General features: G+C 50.6%; 1 protein-coding gene across 1 annotated transcript in view; it reads right to left on the bottom strand.

Annotated features, from left to right (window-relative positions):
- The window catches only part of camkk1a (calcium/calmodulin-dependent protein kinase kinase 1, alpha a), a 175,288-nt gene that overhangs the window by 40,412 nt on the left and 113,097 nt on the right, over positions 1-21,779 (bottom strand). The window contains exons 5-7 of the mRNA XM_059971484.1: positions 20,739-20,790; positions 11,830-11,963; positions 9,673-9,709 (exon numbers count right to left, since the gene is read on the bottom strand). Coding sequence (XP_059827467.1) covers positions 9,673-9,709; positions 11,830-11,963; positions 20,739-20,790 — 223 coding nt within the window. The remainder of the gene's footprint in view (positions 1-9,672; positions 9,710-11,829; positions 11,964-20,738; positions 20,791-21,779) is intronic.

The following is a 21,779-nucleotide window of genomic DNA, read 5'->3' as shown; positions in this document are numbered from 1 at the left end:
CCCCTCCACACCCTCCCTCACCCTCACAACCCCTCACCCCCCTCCCCTCCACGCTCAACACACCCCCCCCCTGCCCCTCCACGCTCACACCCCTCCCCTCACCGCTCACACCCCTCCCCCTCACGCTCACACCCCTCCCCATCACGCTCACACCCCTGCCCCTCACGCTCACACCCCTCCCCTCACGCTCACACACCCCTCCCCTCACGCTCACAACCCCCTCCCCTCACGCTCACACCCCCTGCCCCCTCACTCTCACACCCCTCCCCTCACGCTCACACCCCTCCCTCACGTCACACCCTCCCCTCACGCTCACACCCCTCCCCTCACGCTCACACCCCTCCCCTCACGCTCACACCCTCCCCTCACTCTCACACACCCCTCCCCTCACGCTCACACCCCTCCCCTCACGCTCACACCCCTCCCCTCACTCTCACACCCCTGCCCCTCACGCTCACACCCCTCCCCTCACTCTCACACCCCTCCCCTCACGCTCACACCCCTCCCCTCACGCTCACACCCCTCCCCTCACGCTCACACCCCCTCCCCTCCACGCTCACACAACCCCCTCCCCTCACGCTCACACCCCTCCCCTCACTCTCACACCCCCTCCCCTCACGCTCACACCCCTCCCCTCACTCTCACAACCCTCCCCTCATGCTCACACCCCTGCCCTCACTCTCACACCCCTCCCCTCACTCTCACACCCCTCCCCTCACTCTCACAACCCTCCCCTCACGCTCACACCCCTCCCCTCACTCTCACAACCCTCCCCTCACTCTCACAACCCTCCCCCTCACGCTCACAACCCCTCCCCTCACTCTCACAACCCTCCCCTCACTCTCACAACCCTCCCCTCACGCTCACACCCCTCCCCTCACTCTCACAACCCTCCCCTCACTCTCACACCCCTCCCCTCACGCTCACACCCCTGCCCTCACGCTCACACCCCTGCCCTCACGCTCACAACCCCTCCCCTCACGCTCACACCCCTCCCCTCACTCTCACACCCCTCCCCTCACGCTCACACCCCCTCCCCTCACGCTCACACCCCTGCCCTCACGCTCACACCCCTCCCCTCACTCTCACAACCCTCCCCCTCACTGCTCACACCCCTCCCCTCACTCTCACAACCCTCCCCTCACTCTCACACCCCTCCCCTCACTCTCACACCCCTCCCCTCACGCTCACACCCCTGCCCTCACGCTCACACCCCTCCCCTCACTCTCACACCCCTGCCCTCACGCTCACACCCCCTGCCCTCACGCTCACACCCCTGCCCTCACGCTCACACCCCTCCCCTCACGCTCACACCCCTGCCCTCACTCTCACAACCCTCCCCTCACGCTCACACCCCTGCCCTCACGCTCACACCCCTGCCCTCACTCTCACAACCCTCCCCTCACGCTCACACCCCCTCCCCTCACGCTCACACCCCTCCCCTCACGCTCACACCCCTGCCCTCACGCTCACACCCCTCCCCTCCACGCTCACACCCCTCCCCCTCACGCTCACACCCCTCCCCTCACGCTCACACCCCTGCCCTCACGCTCACACCCCTGCCCTCACGCACCTCACAACCCTCCCCTCACGCTCACAACCCTCCCCTCACGCTCACACCCCTCCCCTCACGCTCACACCCCTCCCCTCACGCTCACACCCCTCCCCCTCACTCTCACAACCCTCCCCTCACGCTCACACCCCTCCCCTCACTCTCACAACCCTCCCCTCACTCTCACAACCCTCCCCTCACGCTCACTCCCCTCCCCTCACTCTCACACCCCTCCCCTCACGCTCACACCCCTCCCCTCACTCTCACACCCCTCCCCTCACCTCTCACACCCCTCCCCTCACCGCTCACAACCCTCCCCTCACGCTCACACCCCTCCCCTCACTCTCACCACCCCTCCCCTCACGCTCACACCCCTGCCCTCACGCTCACACCCCTCCCCTCACTCTCACAACCCTCCCCTCACGCTCACACCCCTCCCCTCACTCTCACAACCCTCCCCACACGCTCACACCCCTCCCCATCACGCTCACACCCCTCCCCTCACTCTCACAACCCTCCCCCTCACGCTCACACCCCTCCCCTCACTCTCACACCCCTCCCCTCACGCTCACACCCCTGCCCTCACGCTCACACCCCTCCCCTCACTCTCACAACCCTCCCTCACTCTCACACCCCTCCCCTCACGCTCACACCCCTCCCCTCACGCTCACACCCCTCCCCTCACGCTCACACCCCTCCCCTCACGCTCACACCCCTGCCCTCACTCTCACAACCCTCCCCTCACGCTCACACCCCCTCCCTCCACGCTCACACCCCTCCCCTCCACGCTCACACCCCTCCCCTCACTCTCACAACCCTCCCCTCACGCTCACACCCCTGCCCTCACGCTCACACCCCTGCCCTCACGCTCACCACCCCCTGCCCTCACTCTCACCACCCCTCCCCTCACTCTCACACCCCTCCCCCCTCACTCCTCACACCCCCTCCCCTCACTCTCACAACCCTCCCCTCACCGCTCACACCCCTCCCCTCACTCTCACAACCCTCCCCTCACTCTCACAACCCTCCCCACACCCGCTCCACACCCCTGCCCTCACGCTCACACCCCTCCCCTCACTCTCACACCCCTCCCCTCACTCTCACACCCCTCCCCTCACGCTCACACCCCCTCCCCTCACGCTCACACCCCTCCCCTCACGCTCACACCCCTGCCCTCACGCTCACACCCCTCCCCTCACGCTCACACCCCTGCCCTCACGCTCACACCCCTGCCCTCACTCTCACACCCCTCCCCTCTCACTCTCACACCCCTCCCCTCACTCTCACACCCCTCCCCTCACTCTCACAACCCCTCCCCTCACGCTCACACCCCTCCCCTCACTCTCACAACCCTCCCCTCACTCTCACAACCCTCCCCTCACGCTCACACCCCTCCCCTCACTCTCACAACCCTCCCCTCACTCTCACAAACCCTCCCCTCACGCTCACACCCCTCCCTCATGCTCACACCCCTCCCCTCACTCTCACAACCCTCCCCTCACTCTCACACCCCTCCCCTCACGCTCACACCCCTCCCCTCACTCACACCCCTCCCCTCACGCTCACACCCCCTCCCCTCACTCTCACAACCCTCCCCTCACGCTCACACCCCTCCCCTCACGCTCACACCCCCTCCCCCTACCCACAACCTGCACTCAGTCCTTGAAAACCACCTCGGTACTGTGGTGGGACCTGACCCTGCAGGGTCAGGCTTCCTGTGGTCAGAGCTAGGAATGGCGTATCGCACACGGGAAATTAGACCCTGACCCGCTGTGCCCATGGAGCAGAATTGCCTCGCACTGTTACTGCTCTTTTAGAACATGTGCTATCAAATCATGCAATCTTCTTTATACCTTTTAAACATCAGGGAGATTACTATCAATGAAGATGAGTCTAACTTTCGAGGCCCAGGAAGCTCTGGACCTGGGGTCCCCAACCCTTTTGATGCCATGGGCCCTTACCATTAACCGAGAGGTCGGTAGGTCCCAGGTTGGGAACCCCTGCTCCAGACCACAACAGAAAGGAGTAGAATTAGGCCATTTGAGTCTGCTCAAAGCTGATTTATTTTTCCTCTCAGTCCCATGATCCTGCCTTCTCCCCATAACCTTTGACACCCTTACTTATCACAAACTTTGGCCTCCACAGCCACCTGTGATAATGAATTCAACAGGTTTACTACTCTCTGGCTAAAGAAATTCCTCCTCATCTCTGTTCTAAATGAGCATCCCTCTATTCTGAGGCTGTGCCCTCTGGTCCCAGACTCCTCCACCACAGAAAGCAATTTCCCCATATCCACTCTATCAGGGCCTTTTCAACATTCGATAGGTTTCAACCTCTCCCCCTCCCCTCCCCCAATTCAATACAGGCCCAGAACCATCAAATGCTCCTTATGTGGTAAACCTTTCAATTCTAGAATCCTTTTCATGAACCTCGTCTGAAACCTCTCCAACGTCAGCCTAAAATGGCTCACAATACTCCAAGTGAGGCCTTACCAGTCCCTTATAAAGCTCCAACATTACATCCTTGCTTTTATATTCTACTCCTCTCAATATGAATGCTAACATTGCATTTGCTTTCAACACACTCGAAGTGCTGGTGGGACACAGCAGGCCAGGCAGCAACTATAAGGAGAAACACTGTCGACGTTTCGGGCCGAGACCCTTCGTCAGGACGAACTGAAAGGAAAGATAGTAAGAGACTTGAAAGTAGTGGGGGGAAGGGGAAATGTGAAATGATAGAAGAAGACCGGAGGGGGTGGAGTGAAGCTGAGAGCTGGAAAGGGGATTGGCAAAAGTGATACAGAGCTGGAGAAGGGAAGAGATCATGGGACGGGAGGCCTCGGGAGAAAGAAGGGGGGGGGAGCACCAGAGGGAGATGGAGAACAGGCAGAGTGATGGGCAGAGAGAGAGAGAAAAAAATCAAACAACTAAATATGTCAGGGATCAGGTAAGAAGGGGAGGAGGGGGCATTAATGGAAGTTAGAGAAGTCAATGTTCATGCCATCAGGTTGGAGGCTACCCAGACGGTATACAAGGTGTTGTTCCTCCAACCTGAGTGTGGCTTCATCTTGACAGTAGAGGAGGCCATGGATAGACATATCAGAATGGGAATGGGACGTGGAATTAAAATGTGTGGCCACTGGGAGATCCTGCTTTCTCTGGCGAACAGAGCGTAGGTGTTCAGCGAAACGGTCTCCCAGTCTGCGTTCGGGTCTCACCAATATAAAAAAAGGCCACACTGGGAGCACTGGATGCAGTGTACCACACCAGCCGACTCACAGGTGAAGTATCGCCTCACCTGGAAGGACTGTCTGGGGCCCTGAATGGTGGTGAGGGAGGAAGTGTAAGGGGCAGGTGTAGCACTTGTTCCGTTTACAAGGATAAGTGCCAGGAGGGGAGATCGGTGGGAAGGGATGGGGGGGGTGGGGGAACGAGTGGACAAGGGAGTCGCGTAGGGAGAGATCCCTGTGGAAAGCAGAAAGTGGGGGGGGAGGGAAAGATGTGCTTGGTAGTGGGGTGCGTTTGAGAGCAGAGTTGATGGTGGAAGAAGGGAAAAAAAAGGAAGACATCTCCTTCGTCCTGGAATGAAAAGCCTCATCCTGAGAGCAGATGCGGCGGAGACAGAGGAATTGTGAGAAGGGGATAGCCTTTTTGCAAGAGACAGGGTGGGAAGAGGAATAGTCCAGGTAGCTGTGAGAGTCTGTAGGCTTATAGTAGATATCTGTAGATAGGCCGTCTCCAGAGATGGAGACAGAAAGATCAAGAAAGGGGAGGGAGGAGTCGGAAATGGACCAGATAAATTTGAGGGCAGGGTGGAAGTTGGAGGCAAAGTTAATGAAGTCGACGAGCTCAGCATGCGTGCAAGAGGCAGCACCAATGCAGTCGTCGATGTAGCGAAGGAAAAAAGGGGGATGGATACCGGTATAGCCTTGGAACATGGACTGTTCCACAAAGCCAACAAAAAGACAGGCATAACTGGGGACCCATACGGGTGCCCATGGCTACACCCTTGGTTTGGAGGAAGTGGGAGGAGCCAAAGGAGAAATTATTGAGAGTAAGATCTAATTCCGCTAGACGGCGGAGAGTGGTGGTAGAGGGGAATTGGTTAGGTCTAGAATCCAAAAAGAAGCGAAGAGCTTTGAGATCGTCCTGGTGGGGAATGGAGGTATACAGGGACTGGACATCCATGGTGAAAATAAGGCGGTGGGGCCAGGGAACTTAAAATCATTGAAAAAATTCAAAGCATGAGAAGTGTCATGAAACATAGGTCGGAAGAGATTGAACAAGGGGTTGGGAATAAGACAGTGTCAAGGTATGCAGAAATGAGTTCAGTGGGGCAGGAGCGAGCTGAGACAATAGGTCTACCTGGACAGGCAGGTTTGTGGACCTTGGGTAGGAGGTAGAAACGGGAAGTGTGGGGTGTGGGAACTATGAGGTTGGTGGCAGTGGATGGGAGATCCCCAGAGCTGATAAGGTTGGTGATGGTATAGGAGACAGTGGCCTGGTGCTCCTTAGTGGGGTCATGATCAAGGGGTAAATAAGAGGAGGTATCAGAGAGTTGTCACTGTGCCTCGGCCAGGTAGAGGTCAGTATGCCGGACAACAACAGCTCCCCCCCTTATCAGCAGGTTTTATAGTGAGGTTGGGATTGGTGCAGAGGGAGCGGGGAGCAGAGCGTTCGGAAGGAGTGAGGTTGGAATTGGAACAGGGTGTGGTGAAGTTGAGGCGATTGATGTCCCGTCGGCAATTAGCAATAAGGAGATCCAGAGCAGGCAGAAGACCAAAGCGGGGTGTCCATGAAGAGGAGGAGGGTTGAAGACGGGAGAAGGGGTCATCGGTGGGGGTAGGCGAGTCCTTGCCCCTCCTCCCCTTCTTGCCCCTCCTCCCCTTCTTACCCCATCCCTGATATTAAGTTGTTTGTTTTTTTTCTCTCTCTCTAGCCATCACTCTGCCTGCTCTCCATCTCCCTCTGGTGCTTCCCTCCCTCCCCCTTTCTTTCTCACGAGGCCTCCCGTCCCATGATCCTTTCCCTTCTCCAGCTCTGTATCACTTTCGCCAATCACCTTTCCAGCTCTTAGCTTCATCCCACCCCCTTCGGTCTTCTCCTATCATTTCGCATTTCCCCCTCTCCCCTCTACTTTCAAATCTCTTACTATCTTTCCTTTCAGTTAGTCCTGACGAAGGGTCTCGGCCCGAAACATCGACAGCGCTTTTCCCTATAGATGCTGCCTGGCCTGCTGTGTTCCATTACCTGCCCCTCTATTTACCTTTGTATTGTCTGCAAATTTTGCAATAAAGTCATCAATTTCATAATCCAATGCATTGACATATAAAAAGAATCGGTCCCAACACAGTCCCCCGTGAACCACCACGAGTCATCGGCAGCCAACATGAAAAGGCTTTGCCTCCTGCCAATCAGCCAGTGCTTTATCCACGCTAGGGTCTTTCCTGTAATATCATGGGCTGTACACTTGTGAAGCAGCCTCGTGGGTGGCACCTTGTCAAAGGCCTTCTGAAAATCCAAATACACATCAATCACCAATTCTCCTTTGCCTATCCTACTTGTTATTTCTATAAAGAATTCCTACAACTTTGCCCGTAATGATTTTCCCTGAAGGAAACCTTGCTGACTTCAGCCTACTTTATCACCACCTCCAAGTACCCTGAAACCATATCCTTAAAAATTGACTCCAACATCTTCCCAATCACTGAAGTCAGACCAAATGGCCTATAGTTTCCTTTCTTCTGTCTCTCTCCCTTCTTGAAGAGTGGAGTAACATTTACAATTTTCCAGTCCTCAGGAATTATGCCAGAATCTATTGAAAAATCTATTGAAGAATCTATTGAAAAGTGCCTCCACAGACTCTTCAGCCGCCTCTTTCAGAACCCTGGGATATAGACCATATGTTCCAGGTGACTTATTTACCTTCAGAAATTTCAGTTTCCCACATACCTCCTCTCTAGTAACATCAACTTCACTCACTTCTGTAACACTCTTAAACTTCCAGCATACTCCTAGTGTCTTCCACAGTGAAGAATGAACCAAAATACTTACTCAGTTCACCCGCTATTTCCTTATACCCCATTACTACCTCTCTGTCTTCTCTTCTACTCTTCATACATCTGAAGAAACGTTTGGCATCCACTTTGAAATTATTGGCCAGCTTATGTTCAGATTCCATCTTTTCCCTCCTTATGATTTTTTAGTTGTCTTCTGTTTGTTTTTAAAAGCTTTCCAATTCTCTAACTTCCCACTAATTTTTGCTCTATTATATGCCCTCTCTTTTGCTTCTATGCTGGCTTTGACTTCTCTTGTCAGCCACAGTTGCATCATCTTGCTTTTAGAATACTACTTCTTTGGAATGTATCTATCCTACATCTTCTGAATTTCCACCAGAAACTCCGTCATCCCTGCTACAGTCCCCCTTCCAATCTTCGGCCAGCTTCTCTCTCAAGTCTCTGTAATTCCCTGTACTCCACTGTAATACTGATATATCTGACTTTAGCTTCTCCTTGTCAAACTGCAGGGTGAATTCTACCATATTATGATCACTCTCCCTTAAGGGTTCCTTTACCTTAAGCTCTCTAATCAATTCCGGTTCATTGCACAGCACCCAATAGAATTGTTGATCCCATATGAGCTCAACCACAAGCTGCTCTGAAAAGTCTTCTTGTACAAATTCTCCCTCTTGGTATCCAGCACCAACCTGATTTTCCCAATCCACCTCCATATTAAAGTCCCCCATGACCATCAAAACATTGCCCTTTTGACAGGCATTTTCTATCTCCCACTATAATTTGTAGCCCACATCTTCGTTACGGTTTTAGGATTTACTCAGTTAATATGCTGGAATCATCTTAAGCTGTAAGCAACAGCAGGCATTTGAAGCAAGACCGTGATAATCCCCAAATTCCCAAGTGGTTAAACATTAGAATTCATCTTGATGTAAAAGCTTCAACTCAAAAAGGCCTTCCTAATCTTCTGGACGACAATTTACAATTCACATGGGAGCAGTGGACCGATAAACCCTTGCCATCTGAAACCAAATGCCCATGTTGGGAGCTGGCAGCCTAGGCCCACACAAGCAGCTAACAGTTAGGAAATAGAAAACAGATGGCCAGCTGACAAAGAGCGTACAGCCTCAGCAGGGAGTTAGGAGCAGGTTGTGTGATGAACCATGGCAAAGTAAAACAAGAGCTTCAGCTAGATGAGGAACTGGCTGAGTCAGTACATTACCCTCAGGATGAACATACAGAGTAACTATCAGCTATGTAGGGCATCTAAGTGGAGCTGCTTAACTGATTTAAAAGCAGATAGTTTTAGTGATTTGTGAAGTGATTGTTTTGCAGATAACTGTAACACACAACCCAAGTGAAGTTATGTAGCTCATTGTCAAACTTTATGGGAGAGCTGGATTGAAAAAGACTCTGCCTGCAAACACCGAAAGCATCACTGATAAAAACCGGATCTTCCACCATCATGTTTTGTTGAATCTTGAATATATTTAGCTCCCATGATATTCCTCCCACAAAGTGATACAGGCCTTTTCTGTGCCTCTGTGAGGGCAGGGAGGACTGCAGAGTGATATGTGGCACAGTAGACTCCCTTCACTTTGTATTAATGATAAGGCCTGGTTTCCTGTAGACTGGGCAGGAACCTGTGGTCCACGCTCTGGAAAGCAGGCCAGGGTGAACAGATGGAGAGTGGCTCACCACCGGGTGATGTTCCCGTAAGACCACTGGCAGATCTTCCACGACTGCACTGACACAGGTGACAGCACTTCAGTGCCGAGATGGGGGGATTCAGCCACTTTCCCTGCTGCTCTCCATCTCTCCGTCCTTTACAGGTGGGGGAAATGAGCTCCCTACCTGAGGGGATGGGCTGGTGTCTATCACCTCCCTTCCCACCCATGACAGTCTAAACGCAAAGACGGAGACGTAACATGGGCAGAGAAGGTGAGGAGCGATCGGCTGACTGAGCAGCTGAGTTAAACAGAATTGTCCTACAGAAAGCAAACTCCATCCATGTCCAACAGATTTTAAAACAGTAATTGTTCCAGCACAACAGACTGAATTACTATTAGCAGTACTGCCCTCCATTCTGAGACAGCCCATCACCTACCCATGTGAAGATTATCTTCAGTAGGATCATCGAGAACCTGAAATACAGGAGGGGGGAATTCACAAAATTAGACAGTGAAGTCCTGTACCAACATAGCACCTTTTACAACCTCAGGATGTCCTGGGGGAATGTTGAACTGTTGTACAGTAGGCATTGTGGCAAAGCAATAGCCCATAAACACTATTACCCCCCCCCCCTTTCATCTGGCTCTGTCAGCCCATTTCTTTGTCCATCTCTACATATCACCCACACTCCCCCTCTCCTACCTGATCCAATCTGCCCATCATTTTTCATCCCAACTTGGCCCACCAATCACCTGACAATCTGTCTCACTCCTCCACTCCACTTTACACCATCCACTCTCAGTTCTGAAGACCCAAACCACCAAAAGTTCCTCTTTCTCACCTCCCACCACACAAATACTACTCAACCTGCTGAATTCCCGTAAACAACATACGGTGGTCAAGGAGGAACTAACACCAGCCAGGTAACAAGGGTAATTGTCCTGACCATCCCATCCAGAGCACACATGGCTGCAGACTGGATCTTAAACTCATTACAGTCAGGAGGCTCAGCAGCTGAAGCCAGCACAGGAGACAAAACATAGGCTGAACCCACTCCTGTGCAGACTTCAGCCTCACTTCACCTGGAACGGAATGATCACTCTGTTGGTCACCTCCTCGAAAATTAAGGGTGTATCAACTATCTCTACATTTCTACCATTAGTAACCTGGGTGTGAAACCTGTCAAACCAGAAAGGCTGGGCCAAATATATATGTTGGGTGTTCTTGTATAGTGTATTTCTATGAAACAGACTGTATTTTGGGTGTTCTTGTATGGAGTATTTCTACAGAATTGACTGTATCTTGGGTGTTCTTGTATAGTATTTCTACAAAACAGACTGTATTTTGGGTGTTCTTGTACAGTATATTTCTATGGAACAGACCGTATTTTGGGTGTTTTTGTACAGTGTATTTCTATGAAACAGGCTGTATTTTGGGTGTTCCTGTACAGTGTATTTCTATGGAACAGACTGTATTTTGGGTGTTCTTGTACACTATATTTCTCCAGAACAGTCTATTTTGGGTGTTCCTGTACAGTGTATTTCTATGAAACAGACTGTATTTTGGGTGTTCTTGTACTGTGTATTTCTATGAAACAGACTGTATTTTAGGTGTTCTTGTATGGTGTATATCTATGAAACAGACTGTATTTTTGGTGTTCTTGTATGGTGTATTTTTGTATGGTCTATGGATGGGAAGGGATATGACATCTGCTGTAGCAAAAAATAGCTTGGTAAACTGAGGACACATACCGGAAGAGTCAAGGACATATTGATGAAAATTCATAAATCAAACATTAGTAGAGAGAGGGATTATTGTAATCAGTTGCCAGGGTGCAATGCGAACCCTGTACTAGGTGGACGTCACAGCCACACAATACAGACCCTTTGGCCCACTGGGACTCGGACAGCCCACAGAGCCTTCTCTTTAGCAATCCCACGGGTGTTCAGTGTTTCAGGTGATAATAAATTGTCTCAAGTTCCATCCAATCAAACTAAAATTTGTGACACAAGAGATTCTGCAGACGCTGGAAATCTTGAGCTACACACAAAATGTTGGCCAAGCTCAGCAGGTCAGGCAGCGTCCAGGGAGGGCAATGAACACTTGACATTTCAGGCCAAGACCCTTTCTCAGGACTTTTACCCTCTCTCTCATTAAACTAAAAACATGCCTAAAAACTGAGCAACAGTTGTGGAATATCGGGGATCAGGCTGAGGGGAGGGGAGGGCAGTGCAGGCTGAGACAGCAGCAGCTCCAGGGGAGTCCATGTACCCGGCAGGGAGCGTAACAACGTGATGGGAAGGCTGAAGAGAAAGCAGTGCGGTCACTAGGCTGCTCAGGGGAGATGAGGCCAACGGCACAGCAGCTGAATGAAGGGATGGCCTTGGGCAGAGTTCACCCCAAGGGGAACAGGGAGGAAGAGTGTTATAACATCACCTGACCACTGACCCCCAGGTTTCCAGAAAGACATAAACTGATCAGTATATTCAGCATTCCATGGTGATTACCATCTCAATGCATCTTGTTCATCCATGGCCTGAATTTAGCAATGAAATAAAAATATCACCAACGGCCCAACGATGAATCAACTCACGTCCACCAGCTTTACAATGTTGGGGTGGTCAAGTTTCTTCAGGATGGCTATCTCCTGGTAGACCCTCTCTAAGGCTGCTGGAGTCTTGGGCTGCTCTGCAGATGGCGGCTTCGATCCCCTGGGCGGAGGGCGTCCTAGAAGCCAGAGCAAGGGATGAGGTGTCATTTCAATGAAGGCAACGACCTTTAGTGAGTCCTTCTACAAGGCAACCCAGGCCCAGTACAGTGCCTGGTGCTTATAAAGCTATCGAACGAGTCTAGAGAGCTCACTACATTGTTGCTTTAGCACAGGCCAAGGCACTTCATTAATCTCCTGATAGGCTGAGGTACACGCTATGCTTTCTCTGTTTAATTCTTCAAATGCACAGCGGCAGGCAGTGAGGACTGCTGACAGCACCATTGGGGTCTCTCTCCGCCTGCGGTTGAGACATACCTGTAATCCGAAGCAGGGTACGCACAACAATTTTAAAACAATCCTCCCATCCTTCCCACAACCTCAGGCAGAAGGTACTGAGAAACAAGAACCAGAACCGTCGGGCTGGGCAACAGCATTTCCCCCCAGAGTGCTGGACTCCTCAACACCCTGCTGTCCCTCAGCACACATGAACAGTCAACCCAAACACTGCCACTTCACTCTCTTCCCCTCCACTGCCCAACTCATCTCATCCTGCACCGATCACTGGTTGTTGTTCCACTTATTTATAGGACTGCTTGTTCTATTATTATAACAATGCCAGTAACATGATACTGTCTTCCATAAACATGCATCTCACACTTCAACCTGACAAACTTCCGGCCGGGCCACTCACGGTCCTTGTTTGACTACTATTGTGTGACGGTGTGCAGAGTCATAATATGTGTTGTGTGTGACTGCGTTTGCATCTTGGTTCCAGAGGACTGATGTTTCGTTCAGCTCAATACATGTGAGTGGTTGAATGCATTAGCTAACTTGATGTTTCTTGATGCATGAAAACCTTCAGCACATTATTTCACTATTAATGGAACCCATGAGAAAGGGAACGTGTCCTGTTGACCCCAATGCCGGGGCTGGGAGAGCCAATAGCGTTCAGCAGCCACCTTCCATCACTCTGCAGGACCCAGTTTCCAAACAATATTTCAACTCAGTGTCATCTTTTCCACATGGCTACAGGCTCGGCTCTCTGTGCTTTGGGCCAACCTCCCTTCAGAGGGGGGAGGGAAGGGGGAGGGCAAGGAGAGGTAGCAAGGGCAGGGCGAGTTTTGAGGAGGGGAAGTACATCGAGAAGAAGGGGGTAGGTGCAGGGGGACGGGGGTGAAGAGAATAGGTGGAGGGGAGGGGGGAGCTAATATTTGGAGATGATGCTATGAACGTTTAGCTTTCAAAGCTTCTTACATGATTGCTTCTGTCACAGGTGTGAATGTTGATTAATTGATCAATGTCAACAGGATCTGGTTGAAACTCCTAGCTGGCTGATTTGTTTATTAACATTAAATGTCAAAGCCTGCAACATGATCCTCAACATTCAGCTGTGTGAAGATTAAACTTTGAACAATGTGCATTGAACTGTGCAATGTCAGCCTGTTCAATAAGCAGAGCGGAGGAAAACAAGTTGTGGCACAAGCACAGTGTCACACGGTCCGGGAGGGAAGGAAGAGCTTCCAATGTTTTCATATTGTTGCTACTATAGAAGATTGCAGAGAAACAGAGCAAGCAGCTAGGGGACGGGTAAGTGAGGGGCAGCAGGAAGAGAGAGGGTGGAAGGAGACACACCTTTGGTGAGATGGTGTGGTGGGGATATGCAGTGTGCTGAGAGCCGAGCCACACCAAACCCACAGACAACGGAGCAGATGGAAGCTTTGTCCTGCTCCCCATTGAAGTGCAATGCTAGTCCAGCAGGTCAGTGAAAAAGGCTTTGATACTTGTAGCTGCCGTCATCGACCCCTTGTGGCCTCCTCGTGAGGTCCTGAATCACAGACGGCAGACACCTGCTCACCGCTGCCCAGTCGCATAGCCGTATCCAAACGTGAGCCAAAGAGCTCAACTCCAGGAGTGAGGCGAGTGGAAGCTGACGCCTGCAGCAGTGTTGAAGTCAATGAGCGTTAGGAGGGAAACATGCCAATGGCTGGATTTGTATGGTCCTATCCTCCTTCTAGCAGCGGCACTGGCAGAAAGGTCCCTGTGAGGGGAGGAGCAGTTCTCTTTGGGATCACAAACTAAATCTGGCGTATTTGTGAAAGGGAATGTAGTAGCAAATGTCTAAACTTTGAAAAAGACTAGTGGGGAATAAGGAAATAGGTGACGAGTTAAACAATCACCTTTTAATCTGCCTCCACTGGATAAGACAATCAATATGCACATTCTTACCAAGCTTCCACTAAGAGTAGGGAACACTCTTAGTTCCCAACTCAGTAAGCAGTGTCACTAAAGAAACAGAAGTAGAGAGGTTAACCTGGCAGTTCCACTGGATTGAATTATCCGCAAACTTTGAGTTCTAAAACAAAATGCTGCAGACATATCTTCCAGAACTCCCTGGAATCTGGAACAGTGACACTATTTCAGAAAGGAGAGAGGAAAGCTAGTTGCGTGTGGGGAGAAGGCAGGAGTTTGGGGTTGAGAAGGAAATGGTGGAGCAGACTGATGGGCCAAATGGCCTAATGCTTCTTCTGTGTCTTCTGGTCTTAACCTGACGTCTGCTCTGTACAAAGAGCCAGGATCCATTTTTAAGGGTGTGAAGACAAGGTGCTTAGAAGGTACAGGATAAAAAAGTTGATTCAGCAAAGACCACATGGTTTTCTAGAAAGACACAAAACTCTGTCTGGATGCAGGGAGTAACCTCCCCTGCATGCAAGACCGAGAACCAGGGATCACAGTTTCAGGTAAGACATTCAGGAATGAATTGAAGAGAAATCCTTTCATTCAGAGGGTGATGAGGCTGAAGAATTCTTTGCTACAAAAGGCTACAGGGGCTCGGAGATCGAATATCTTTGAGAATGAGTAGACTGAGGTTTGGGTACAAAAGACATCAAGGCTAATGAGTGTGGGGATAGAGGCTTAACCACGATCACATGGAATATTGGAATAATCATTCCGACTCCACCTTCTAGCTGAAGGAACTGTCTGTGGATTCATCTCACAAGCAGGAGAAGGGAGTCACCACATTAAATAAGTGTGGTCTACATGGGTAAAGGAGTTGCTTAAAGGGCAGAATGCAGACTTGGGAATCAACTGGTCACCTGTAAAGCAGCAGGTCAGTGCGTGCCTCAGGGATCAGTGCTGTCCTCAGCCATATAGAACCTACAATAATAATTGAGTTGAATGGATGTGGTAAAAATTCCAATGGGTGTAGCATCAATTCTGACGGGTGTGGCATTAAATAAAATAAAATTAGCTTAAGGAGAGACAGCCAAAAATGAAAGTGGCACTCAAGGCATAATATAGCAAGGTTTTACATTTCTCTTCTTAAAAAAATGAACTGAGAAATTATTGAATGTCAGTGTAGCACTGGGATGAAAGAGTGTAGACACACATAACACAGGTTGTTTACACACAGGTACAACACAGGATGGCGACTGGTATGTTGGCCTTTTCTAAGGGGGTTTAATTGTAAGAGCTGAGAGGTCTATGTGCAAATAATCAGTCACTTTATTATCAAGGTGCACACGTCACCATATACCATGATTAGTCTTCTTACAGGCATTCACAGTAAATAGAAAGAAACACAAAAGAATCAATGAAAAGCTGCCAATGAGAGAGACAGACATACAACCAGTATGCAAAAGAAATCAAATTGTGCAAATAAAAATGAAAAAATATATAATTATTATAGTAAATAAGCAATAAATATCAAGAACACGAGCTGTAGAGTGAGTCCATAGGTTGTGGAACCAGTTCAGTGTTGGGGTGAGTGAAGGTATCCTCTGCTTCAAGAGCCTAAGGGTTGAGGGGTAACTGTTCCTGAACCTGTGGTTGGGTCCTGAGGCTACTGTACCTCCTTCCTGATGGCAGCAGTGCGAAGAGAGCATGGTCTGGGTGGTGAGGGTCCTTGATGATGGACGTGGGTTTCCTGCAACAGCGCTGCACGGGGATGAGCTCAGTAGTGGGAGGGGTTTACCTGCGATGGAACGGGCCGTATCCACTACTTTTGGTAGTTTCCTCATTCAAGGGTATTGGTGCTCTGCTGCCAGGCCGTGATGCAGCCAGTCAGCAAACGCTCTACCGTGCATCAATAGATGTTTGTACAAGCTGCAGAATCTGTGCAGGCAGGCTCTCAGAACCCCGGATCTAACTCAGATCCCTATCTGCAATCTGAATGAGCGGGTTGCGATCTAAATTTACCTGATGTCCTTCCCTGGGACGGGCCAATCCCTCTTCCCAAAATCTTCTCATGAACCACGAGGGGTCCGGATCCGAACGCCGGGCGGGGGGGAGGTTGCGGACCTGTACGTGGAGGGCGGGGGTCACAGGCCCGTATGTAGGAGGGAGGGACCTGTTCTGTGGACGGATATCAGGGAGGACTTCACTCACTCAATTAAGTGTAAACCACAACCCCTTCTCATCAGATCAAATTCAGGGATCTAAATTAGACCCAGGGGTTTCTGACTGAGATGAATTACATAGGGGTTTCATTTGTCTGGACAGTCCAGAACCGAGGGACAGAGTCAAATGGCCACAGGGGAGAGTGGAAATTTCTTCTTGCAGAGTGTTGTAAAATGATTGAATTATATAGAACATGGGCCTAAGGGGGCTCCAAAGCTATAGACAAGCATATTCTGGGGATTTGGAGAATCTGAGGGCATTTTTTTCTTATAGAAGGTGGCTGATAACCAGGAAGTACTACCCATGGAGGTGACTGAAGCAAGTACATTCAGCACAGGCACGGAATAGGCAAGGATGCTTTGCCAGTGATGGCAAATGGGATTAAGTTGACGATCAGAAAGTGGGAATGTATACAGAATGACAAAGAGCCCGCTTCTCTGCTTCTGTCGACTCTATAAAAACACTTGATGGTTCAGTTGAGCAGGCAGACATATCCAATCTCCATCACCAACACCCAGAGGAGATGTTTCAAGTACGTTCTCAAAGTCCCCTTGAGAACGCTAACGCCTCACTGACTTGCATGGCCAGCTCCAGCCAACAAGAGCAACCACTGTTCCAGCCCGGTATTGGGAGGAGATGAACTGGAAAGCTGAAGTAAAGATTCAAGGGTGTGCTTGAAACATCCCTGAATAAGTGCAACTGACACTGATTGCTCTAGCCACGTCTGCTCAAAGTGCAGGAGTGTCTGAGATGGCACTGAGGCACTCAAGGTTCTACAGTGGCAGGAACACATCACCACCCACTTCCACCTCCTGCCTGGCCAAGACCATCCTGTATCAATGGTCACCTCCTGCCTGGCCAAGACCATTCTGTATCAATGGTCACCCCCTGCCTGGCCAAGACCATCCTGTATCAAAGGTCACCCCCTGACTGGCCAGGGTCATCCTGTATCAATGGTCACCCCCTGCCTGGCCAAGACCATCCTGTATCAATGGTCACCCCCTACCTGGCCAAGGTCATCCTGTATCAATGGTCACACCCTGCCTGGCCAAGACCATCCTGTCTCAATGGTCACCTCCTGCCTGGCCAAGACCATCCTGTCTCAATGGTCACCCCCTGCCTGGCCAAGACCATCCTGTCTCAATGGTCACCCCCTGACTGGCCAAGGTCATCCTGTCTCAATAGTCACCCCCTGCCTGGCCAAGACCATCCTGTCTCAATGGTCACCCCCTGACTGGCCAAGGTCATCCTGTCTCAATGGTCACCTCCTGCCTGGCCAAGACCATCCTGTATCAATGGTCACCCCCTGCCTGGCCAAGGTCATCCTGTCTCAATGGTCACCCCCTGCCTGGCCAAGACCATCCTGTCTCAATGGTCACCCCCTGCCTGGCCAAGACCATCCGGTCTCAATGGTCACCCCCTGCCTGGCCAAGGTCATCCTGTATCAATGGTCACCCCCTGCCTGGCCAAGACCATCCGGTCTCAATGGTCACCCCCTGCTTGGCCAAGGTCATCCTGTTTCAATGGTCACCCCCTGCCTGGCCAAGGTCATCCTGTATCAATGGTCACCCCCTGCCTGGCCAAGGCCATCCTGTATCAATGGTCACCCCCTGCCTGGCCAAGACCATCCTGTCTCAATGGTCACCTCCTGCCTGGCCAAGGTCATCCTGTATCAATGGTCACCCCCTGCCTGGCCAAGACCATCCTGCATCAATGATTACCTCCTGCCTGGCCAAGACCATCCTATCTCAGTGGTCACCTCTTGCCTGGCCAAGACCATCCTGTCTCAATGGTCACCCCCTGCCTGGCCAAGACCATCCTGTCTCAATGGTGACCCCCTGCCTGGCCAAGACCATCCTGTATCAATGGTCACCCCCTGCCTGGCCAAGACCATCCTGTATCAAAGGTCACCCCCTGACTGGCCAGGGTCATCCTGTATCAATGGTCACCCCCTGCCTGGCCAAGACCATCCTGTATCAATGGTCACCCCCTACCTGGCCAAGGTCATCCTGTATCAATGGTCACACCCTGCCTGGCCAAGACCATCCTGTCTCAATGGTCACCTCCTGCCTGGCCAAGACCATCCTGTCTCAATGGTCACCCCCTGCCTGGCCAAGACCATCCTGTCTCAATGGTCACCCCCTGACTGGCCAAGGTCATCCTGTCTCAATAGTCACCCCCTGCCTGGCCAAGACCATCCTGTCTCAATGGTCACCCCCTGACTGGCCAAGGTCATCCTGTCTCAATAGTCACCCCCTGCCTGGCCAAGACCATCCTGTATCAATGGTCACCTCCTGCCTGGCCAAGACCATCCTGTATCAATGGTCACCCCCTGCCTGGCCAAGGTCATCCTGTATCAATGGTCACCCCCTGCCTGGCCAAGGTCATCCTGTATCAATGGTCACCCCTGCCTGGCCAAGACCATCCTGTATCAAAGGTCACCCCCTGCCTGGCCAAGGTCATCCTGTATCAATGGTCACCCCCTGCCTGGCCAAGGCCATCCTGTATCAATGGTCACCCCCTGCCTGGCCAAGACCATCCTGTCTCAATGGTCACCTCCTGCCTGGCCAAGGTCATCCTGTATCAATGGTCACCCCCTGCCTGGCCAAGACCATCCTGCATCAATGATTACCTCTTGCCTGGCCAAGACCATCCTATCTCAATGGTCACCTCTTGCCTGGCCAAGACCATCCTGTCTCAATGGTCACCCCCTGCCTGGCCAAGACCATCCTGTATCAATGGTCACCCCCTGCCTGGCCAAGGTCATCCTGTCTCAATGGTCACCCCCTGCCTGGCCAAGGTCATCCTGTCTCAGTGGTCAATGTCACCTCCTGCCTGTTCAAACAACACTGGCTCAATCCTTGCACACAAACTTATAAACCTATATCAAGGTTACCCCTTAGTCTCTGCCACTCCAGTGAAAAGAGACCATTTACCCACATAGCCCCGACTCCAGGCAGCATCCTGGTAAACTCCTTCTGCACTTTAAAACTGTCAAAGGCTACAGCACGACATAGGTCAGTTGCAGATATGGGCAGAGAAATGGCAGATGGAGTTTCAGCCACATCAATGTGAGGTGTTGCCCCTTAGTAGGGTAAATGAATGGAGACAGTACACTGTTAAGGTCAAGACCCTAACAGCGTTGCTGAAGAGACAGATCTCAGGGTTCAAGTTCACAGCTCCTTGAAAGTGGCTACACAGGTTGATAAGCTGGTTAAGGCGGCTTAAGGAACGTTTGCTTTTATTAGTCAAGGCATTGAGTTCGAAAGTCTGGAGGTAACGTTGTAACTTTATAAAACTCTGGTATGGCAACATGAGGAGATTTGCATACAGTTCTGGTTGTCTCACTATCGGAACGATGTTGGGGCTTTGGAGAGGGAGCGGAAGAGGTTCACCAGGATGCTGCCTGGTTTGGAGGGCATGTGCTATCATGAGAGTATGGATAAACTGGGACTGTTTTCTCTGGAGTGTCAGAGGCTGTGGGGAGATCCAAGAGGTTTATGAGATTGAGAGGCACAGATAGAGTGGGCAGGGAGTATCTGTTTCCCAGGATTAAAATGTCTGATACCAGAAGCCATGCATTGAAGGTGAGAGGAGGAGGTTCAAGAGGGATGCCTGGAATGTGCTGCTTGGTAGAGGCAAATACATTAGAGACTTTAAGAGATGTTTGGATGGCTCATGGTTGGAAAGAAAATGGAGGGATATGGACATGGTGTGCATAGGAGGGATTAGTCTGGGAGTTCTGACTTGCTCTTTAGCTGGCTTGGCACCACATTGTGAGCTGAATGGTCTGTTGCTGTGCTGTTCTGTTCTACTGACAGCCCTCCCAGAATTCCCCTGTGGAATGAGAGGACATGAAGAGATTGTCAAAGCCCCAGAAATCTAATCTTAATAACCATCAAGCCCTGAGGAGTTATCCACTTCAATATTTTTTTTTTAAAAAGAGGCTCAACTCCACCTCCTCCCTTATCTCAAACTGCCCTGGCATGTTAGCATGCTCCACACTGATCTATTTTCCACAACCTTTCCTTTGCTAAATACTGACACAGCATACATCCAAACACATGCTCTCTCCTTTATCCATGAGTGGTCCTATCCTCTCCCTCGTTATCACCTTGCTATTGATGTATGTATGGAATGTCCCTCTTGGTTCTCTTAATCCCTCTTGAGTTCTTTTCTGTATATTCCTCGAGGGCCTGTTTGATTTCTGCTTGCTAAACATTCCTTCTTGTTTAACTTCAGCACCAGTGTTTTCTTCAGCACTGAAAGGCTACCAATCCTATCGTATGATTCTGTTGTTACAGGCTGATGTCCAAACACCAAATGCCTGCAATCAGGCAAATTGGATCAGAATTCACACGTGAAAATTGACTGTCGTCAGGAAAACAACTCACGTGGAAATCCTTGCTGCTTCATCAACTTTTTTTTGGAAAGTACCTTCATGGCCTGGGGAGAAAAGGTATTTCTGTTACCAACAAGGGCTTTTACCTAAAACACCATCTAAGTTTCTGTTGAACATGAGAAAAGATATAATATCAAGGAATTAGACTTAACAGATTCACAAAAACTATAGAGTAAATAGCAAAGTAGAATTGCTTGGATCATATTTAAAGGATGAAACATATTCTGGTCAAAAAACCCCACAGGACTGTGAGATTCTGCCCACACACTGCCATGTTCTTGGGGCACAGGGCAAGGTGTGATATCCAAGCTGCAGGGAGAGTCCTGACAACATCAGATCCTCCCAGAGAAGGCAGCAAGTTTGTTAAGGAATGAAACAAAACAGGATTCACAGCAAGAGTCTGGAACCTGTTCCATATTTCATGGGTCTACTACCCAAGCAAGATGGTGATTGCAAAGGTCTATCATTCTAACCTCATTGTATCATTGTTTTGAATTATTTACCTAAACTTGTCAACAAAGGGAACAATGCTTCTACAAACAGACCTGATCTCTCTCGTGATCATTACCTTTAACTACTTCTGGTAATTAGTGATTCCTGAACTACTGAAATTCTCTGTCCTGGGGAGTGTGGAGACTGTGGCATGAAAAAGATGGTAGATCATTGTTCAGGGAATTGCATGGTAGCATCACAGTTAGCACATCACTTTACAGTGCCAGAGATCATCGGAGTCCAATTCCCACTGTAAGGAGCTTGTACATTCTTCCCATGACCACATGGGTTTCCTCGCATGTTCCCAAAAGACAGACGGTTAAGGTCAATGAGTTCTGCTATGTTAGTACCATCACAATCCCTGCTGATTTGATTTGATGTCGATGATGCACATCCTTGTATGATTTGATGTACATGTGACAAAGACAGCTAATCTTTATCTTTGAAAAGCTATGGGGAACCAACACACAGGAGAAAATGAGGCCTGGACAGAACTGAATGGAGCAAAAGGCTGGGCTTGCCGTGAGCTACTCTGACTCCT

The sequence above is a fragment of the Hypanus sabinus genome, chromosome 6 (genome assembly GCF_030144855.1).
Source record: "Hypanus sabinus isolate sHypSab1 chromosome 6, sHypSab1.hap1, whole genome shotgun sequence".
In the NCBI taxonomy this organism is placed as follows: domain Eukaryota; kingdom Metazoa; phylum Chordata; class Chondrichthyes; order Myliobatiformes; family Dasyatidae; genus Hypanus; species Hypanus sabinus.
Note: the sequence above shows the minus strand (reverse complement) of the source record. Positions and strands in the feature narration are given on the sequence as shown.